General features: G+C 46.6%; 1 protein-coding gene across 1 annotated transcript in view; it reads right to left on the bottom strand.

The window, feature by feature from the left end:
- Nucleotides 1-7,247, bottom strand: part of CIB4 (calcium and integrin binding family member 4) — a 59,595-nt gene that overhangs the window by 8,266 nt on the left and 44,082 nt on the right. Inside the window, exon 4 of the mRNA XM_011972668.1 lies at nucleotides 5,828-5,969. Coding sequence (XP_011828058.1) covers nucleotides 5,828-5,969 — 142 coding nt within the window. The remainder of the gene's footprint in view (nucleotides 1-5,827; nucleotides 5,970-7,247) is intronic.

Here is a 7,247-nt window from a genome sequence, read left to right as displayed (position 1 = left end):
CCCATCCCAATAACTCCTCCTCCTCCTCCTCCTCCTCCTTCTCCTTGACAGAATCTCACTCTTGTTCCCCAGGCTGGAGTGCAGTGGCACAATCTTGGCTCACTGCAACCTCCACCTCACAAGTTCAACTGATTCTCTTGCCTCAGCCTCCCGAGTAGCTGGGACTACAGGTGCCTGCCACCATGCCTAACTAATTTTTGTATTTTTAGTAGAGATGGGGGTTTCACCATGTTGGCCAGGCTGGTCTCGAACTCCTGACCTCAGGTGATCCACCCACCTCAGCCTCTCAAAGTGCTGGGATTACAGGTGTGAGCCACTGTACCCAGCCCCTGCTGGATTCTTGACCAAAAGCCATTCTCCTGTCTTTCTTACTAACATAACTGCAGTTTCTTTTCAGGATGACACCATGTCCAGCTTAAAATGTGTAGCTGGATGTTTTAAGTCTCCTTTGCAGCTATGGGTAACCAGGTGACATAGTTCTGGCCAATGAAATATAAACCAAAAATGCTGGCGGGGGCTTCCAAGAAAGCTTGTGAAAGGAGAGTGGACTTATCTGTACTTTGGATGTACTTTTATCTTGATCCCTTTTCCTATCACCTTTTCTTCCTGAAATGAAGATAAGATGTCTTTGGGCACAGAACCCATGTTGTGACTATGAGGATAACGGTCCCTGACTGTTGGCAGAATAGGAAGCTCGAAGGAGCCTGGACCCTCAGTAACATCCTGAAGCCATTGCCCCAACTCTGGATGCCTGACTCTAGACTTTGTTTTTTCTTTTTTGTAATACCATGGCCACTGCTCCACATCACTGAATGCAACCCTAACTCCTGCAGCAGTTTAGAGCAACAGCTCTCACAGTCTGCTGCTCATTCGAGCCATCCAGGGAGCTTCCAAAAAGCCCAAGCCCGGGACATACTCAATACCATTCCATCAAGTCCCTGGAGCTGGGGCCCAAGCATCTGTATTTAAAAAAAAAAAAAAACAACTCACAGGTGATTCAATGTACAGCCAAGTGTGAAAAGCAGTGGGTTAGAGCAATGCTTTTTAGACGTTAAAGCGCAGAGGAATCTGCTGGGGATCTTGCTAAAATGCAGATTCAGATCCAGTGGGTGGAATGGGGCCTGGGGCTTTGCATTTCTGATAAGCTTCCTGGCAGTGCTGATACTGCTGGTCCGTGAACCACACCGCGGGTAGCAAGGGGCCGGAGCATTGAGTTCCATCTTTGGGCTTTTGCTGAGAATCATCACCATGACAGTTACCATGCCTGCCTTCTCCTTTCCCTTTCTGTCTCCTTTCCCCTCTTTTTTGATCCCTCTTCATCCTTCACCGTGGACCACTCCCTCCTCGAGTTATTACGCAGGCTCAGGATCCACGTGTCCCATCTCTAATCTTGCTGACAGCTCTGTAAAGAAACCTTCTGAGCCCTGAGAGAATTCAGGTTCGTCTGAGTCTATTTGATGAAGCTTGGGCATTTATGAGCCCCTGGGCGTCTATTTGCACAGCTGATTTGCATGAAGGCTTTGAGCTTTTTGTGTTTGTGCTTAGGCTGGAGGAAGGAACCTATATGCTCCAAGGGGCCTGGAGAGAGTCGGGGGAGGAAGATACAAAGACATTGTGGGGGATATTGCGTTGTCTAGTCCTTGATCTGCCCTGAGGCTCTCAGTCTGACCTCTTGGGACAGTGAGTGTTTTCCCCACGTCACAGCTGAACACGATTTAGCTTGTGCCTTGAAGCCCAAGGAGAACCTGCTGCTCACCTCTCTCCTGAAGGGTTTGAGTGTTTTTGTTTGTTTAGCTCAGGAAACCACAGAAAGTCAGCAGAGGAAGACGTCTTTTGTGGCCTCTGCCCAGCCTACGCTCTACCATCTCTGAGAAGTGTCCCCACCCCAGTGGCAGGCCTCTGAAGCCATGCTTGTTTCACAACTCTGCTTCTTTTTGGCTGCAGGTGATTGGACAAGGCTGGTCACCTATCCCAGGGGAAGCTAGATCATAGGCTGGGTGAGAAAACAGAAGGGAGAAACAGAGATGCTTGTGGCTACTCAGAGTGAAGCCTGCAGGCCATGTGGGGGCCGGGGAGTCATCTTTGGCCTGTGGGCACAGAGGCATAGCAGATCTGCAGAAGGAGAAGGAAAGCCCACAGAGAGAGGCAGAGACGAGAGACGAGGCAGCCGTGGAGAGGAGACCACAGCTGCCTGGCTTCTTGACTATCATCCAGCTGTGCCACAGGGCCCCAGGAGTCCTGCCTCACTTCCACCATGGGCTCCATAATGCTCTTGGCAGATGAACTCTAGTGACCTCTCTCCCAAGAGCCCCACGTCTTGGTGCTCAGGCTTTTGTATAATCCCCAACTCCCTTGAGTGTGGGTGGGAACTGTGACTTGCTTGTAACCAATGAAACTTGGCAAAATTGATGGGCTATCACTTCCACCAACATGCTGTCTTTTATGACTCCATCTTGCCAGTGGGGTGACTCAAGAGTCTCTCCTGCTGGCTGTCTTTAAAGAAGCAAGTGGCCAGGTTGAGAGGCCCAGGTGTCCAGGAGCTGAGGGCAACCTCCGACTGAGAGCCGGCAAGAAGTTAAGGCCCTAAGTCCTGCAGACATAAGGAAGTAAATTCTGCCAACAACGTGAGCAAGCTCAGGAGCAGACTCCGCCAGTCAAGTGCCCTCCAGGTGAGAAGGCACCCCAGCCGGAAGCTTGATGGCAGCTTGTGAAACCCTAAGAGGAGGACCCAACTAAGTCATGCCTGGACTCTAGCCCACAGAAACTGTGAGGTTACTAATGTATGTTATCTAAAGCCTCTAAGCTTGTGGTAATTTCTTACACAATGAAAATCTCATCTAGTGCTGGTTCTTATCAGTGGCTTTTACATAGGTAAGTTTCTGCGGTTTGCAACCTAAAGACTCTTGGCTAAGACGGGAACACCAAGCCTAGGCTGGCATCCTCCAGAGGAGCGACCCCAGCCAGAGGAGCACTGATGGGGGCTTGAGCCAACACAGCTGCCACCTGTGGGAGGCCTGGCCGACAGGAGCAGTGGCTAGAGGGCTCCAACTCCCTGGATGCATTGGGATCCCCCTGGAGACTCCCAGAAATACTTGGGGGAAGGAAGGAGGAAAGCTGGTATAGACAGGTGGGGCCTACGAAGCCAACTTAATTTGGGTATGTGATTTAATTTCTACATATCCTGCTTGGAGTTCACCATAAATCTGTGTCTTACATCAAATGTAGGACATTTGGGGCCATTAGGTCTTCAGATATCTGTTCTGCCACATTCACTCTCTCCTCTCCTTCTCAGACTCCACCTAGATACATGTTAGAGCTTTCTATTGTCCTTCATGTCTCTGAGGCTCTGTTCTCCTTTCCCTGAGTAATTTTTCTCTCTGTTCTTCAGATTAGGTTATTTCTATTGATCTATCTTCAAGTTTCCTGACTCCTCTGTTATCTCAATTCTCCCGTTAAGCTCATCCAGTGAATTTTTGTTTCAGATGTCTTTTCAGTTCTATATTTTCCAGTTGATTCTTTCTTATAATTTCTGCTTCTCTGCTGAGATTTCCTATCTTTTCATTTGTTATGAGCAGTTTTTACATCCTTGGGCATGAATACTGTGATGATTAGTGGTATGTGTCAACTTGACTGAGCTAAGGGTGCCCAGATAGCTGGCAACACATTCTTTCTGGGTATCTCTGTGAGGGTGTTTCTGGGAGAGATTAGCATTTGAATCAATAGACTGAGTAAAGATCCACCCTCACCAACTGGACATTGTTCCATCCATGGAGGACCCAACAGAACAAAAAGGTGGAGGAAGGATGAATTTGTACAATCTGAGCTGAGACATCCATCTTCTCCCATACACAGACATTGATGCTCCTGGTTCTTGGACCTTCAGAATGAACTGCGCCACCACCTTTCTTAGCTTTCCAGCTTGCAGACAGCGGATCATGGGACTTCTCAGCCTCCGTAATCACATGAGCCAGTTCCTAGAATAAATCTGTCTCTCTTTCTACATATATATGTGGAGATAGGTGTGTGTGTGTGTATATGTAAGTGTATATATATACACACATGTAAACACACACAAATATATACACACACACATACACTCACATACATATACACACATAAATAGCCTATTGGTTCTGTTTCTCTGCAGAATCCTGACTAATACAGTTATAATAGCTGTTTTAAAATCTTTATTAGCTAATTCCAACATCTGGGTCATGTCAGTCAGTCTCCATTCTTGAGAATTCATCAATTAAAAAGTATTTTTGTACATCGTGTACAATTTTGAATAGCTTCTTGGACATTATAAATGTTTTGTTGTAGAGACTCTGTATTTCTCCAAAGAGTGCTGAATTTTTGGTTTTAGCAGGCAATTGATTTGGACTCAAAGTGCAAACCCTGTCACTCGTGGATCTGGTTAAAAGGTAGTGGAAGCTCAAATCTCAGTTTAGTTCTTTTATCCTTAGCTGAGCTGCTTTGACTTTGCCCTCGTGTTTGTGGTGTAGAGGTCAGGAAGAGATACGGGCACAGTTTACACGCAAAATTTGGACTCCCTTTCTCTTTCATAGGCTCTCCCTCACTTGGCAGGGGCTGTGTGTGCCCCAAACTCTCGGCTCTTCAAGTCAGAAAGAGTCCAGTGTTTCCATCAGCCTGCATGAGTCCAGCGTTTCCACTCACTGAAGCCTACTTTCAGGACAGAAAAGTTAAAAATAAAAAAGGTGGGTGAAGGAAAACCCATCTTCTACCGTTTCCTTCTTCCAGGCATCAGCTCTCTCTAGAACACATCTCGCTTTCGATAGCTTTCCAATATCATCAGCTAGTTGATTTTTGTATTTAGTTTAGAGTTTTATAGTTGCTATCTGCAGGAGTGACCATATGATAGGAGTTTACTCAGCCACTCTCAGGAGGGAACTCTGTGATTTCACGTGTGCTTACTGAATGCTGAACCTGAGGACGTACGGGATACAAAAATATTAAGTCCTTTTTACAGATGAAAAAACTGAGGCCTCGTAAGTCCATCTGGCTTAAAGCTCTTCTACTGTCTTCTACCCACATCCCACTTGAGTGAGGCAGAAATGAGATGGAGTCCACCATGTGGAGACTGGGGAGGAACTGGCAGGAAAGGAAGGAACGTGAGATGCAAACGAACAAGTCTAAATGTGCAAGTCCTTTGGGGCCAAAGAGTTATCAGGATGCACTAAAGACTTGCACCTGGTTTGTTTGAAAGCATCTTAAGACTTCTTTCTTTCCTTTTGATTCCTTTTGAGAATTCCCTTGCATCCCAGCTGTGCTAAGCGGACATTTGCCTGGTGAAAAGCAGAACTTCAGCAGAGTCTTTTGACTCCCCGAGACAGTCAGAGACCAAAAAACGTCAAAGGACCTCAGAGATTATCTCTCTCTATCCCTTCATTTTACAGATGAGAAAACTGAGCCCCAGAAAGGTGAAATGATTTGTCCAAGATTGTTCAAATTTCCTTAATTTCCTATCCAATGCTCCTTCTGCCAAATAAGCATAAATCCTTTACATGCATATGTGGTTCTCTCTCTCTCTCTCTCGCCTGCCCACACACCACACACTAACACCAAATATCAAGGCCAATGACTCCATTGCTCTCTGATGACATGGAGGGGAGTCTATCCATTGACGCTGTCATTCTCCATCTTTTTTTTTTTTCACTCCATGGTACATGCAAAATATGCCACATACCCACAGATACCCCAGCAAACCCCAGTTAACACCATCCATCAATGAACTGATGATGGAGTCCAGATATGGTATGTTGTGTATGGCCCTTCCACCCTTCACCCCTCAGTCCCCCACAGCACCTACCATAGATGCGAAAGGCGTACTCAATCTTCAGGCTTGGGCAGGCCTGCTCGCTGAACACAGATGCCATGCCCAGCACATCTTCAAAGGAGAACACACCTTTGTGGGAGAACACCCTGCAGATACGGTCTCTGAAAGGGTTGACCTGTGGGTGAGGAGGGAGGAAAAGGGAGGAGGTCTATCAGGTTCGGGGCTGTGTCTCCCTGGGCCTCTCTCATCTGTTACAAACACTGTGTCCTGGGTTTGAGATGAAAACAACAGACACAATCTAAATCTCAGAGTAGATGGTGGCTCACTGAGCCAGGACCCTGAGCATGATGGGGTGCTGGGGATGACTCTTGCAGATGGATATGTGACTTCACAAGATTCCTGCAAGGACACCGCAATTGAAGATAATAGTTATAATGAAAACGCAAATGAACAAGAGAATGTCAGAGCTGAAACCTTTCCTACTCTAAATACAAGTCCTTTTCTATGGGGTAGAAATCATGAGTATCCAGGCAGACATAACAAGAAGCCCTGCATCAGTTTTCTTTTCCTGTGTTCAGGCAGGTGCAAGGCAAGCCAACAGGCTCACTGCCCAAGCGCACAGCCAGCCAGGGAATGAGATACCAAGCTTCCTTTCCCAGGGGACCTCCCCTTGTCTTTGCTGGTAGTGATGGGAGGGAGGTGGTTGCCAGGACACCAATACACTCCTTAGATCCATGTCACATGACTCTGCACACACACACACACACACACACACACACACAGCATGTCTTATAGAGACTGAAAACAGGGCAGTTGATGTGGTAGCTGCTGGTAGCACGAATAGTACCTATGACACAACATGTAAGCACGTTGGAAGATGCAGAGAAAATATTGCTGAAGATACAGAGATACAAGTATTCGAACAAATTTCACACTGTGAAAGCTTTGCTAAATAGTTAAATAAAGGTATAGATTTTCTAATATGGTTTTCCTAGATTCTGTATGTGAAAAACCACATTTCTGCAAGCCACTAAAGGAAACAGACATGGACTGAATAGTAAATGAATGCCTTTAATGAAAACACCCTTGCTGGGGAAAGGTGAAGGTACTCACGGAGGGGGTGGCTGCTCCATGATGGAAAAGAGTTCTGGGGTGAGGGTGCAGGATGGCGACACATGCTAAATGATTTCCCTGCAGGATTTCCTGCAGGCTACTGCAGTCAGGAAGGTAAGCCCAGAAATACCTAAAGTACAGCAGAAGGCATTGAAATGGTTCTTTAAAAAAAAAAAAAAAGAGTTAAAATATAGTAAAACTGGGCCAGGCGCGGTGGCTCATGCCTGTAATCCCAGCACTTTGGGAGGCCAAGGCGGGTGGATCACCTGAGGTCATGAGTTCGAGACCAGCCTGGCCAACGTGGTGAAACCCTGTCTCTACTAACAATGCAAAAAAAAAA

Source organism: Mandrillus leucophaeus, unplaced genomic scaffold (genome assembly GCF_000951045.1).
Source record: "Mandrillus leucophaeus isolate KB7577 unplaced genomic scaffold, Mleu.le_1.0 Scaffold13, whole genome shotgun sequence".
Taxonomy (NCBI): Eukaryota; Metazoa; Chordata; class Mammalia; order Primates; family Cercopithecidae; genus Mandrillus; species Mandrillus leucophaeus.
This window is presented reverse-complemented; position numbering and strand designations above follow the sequence as displayed.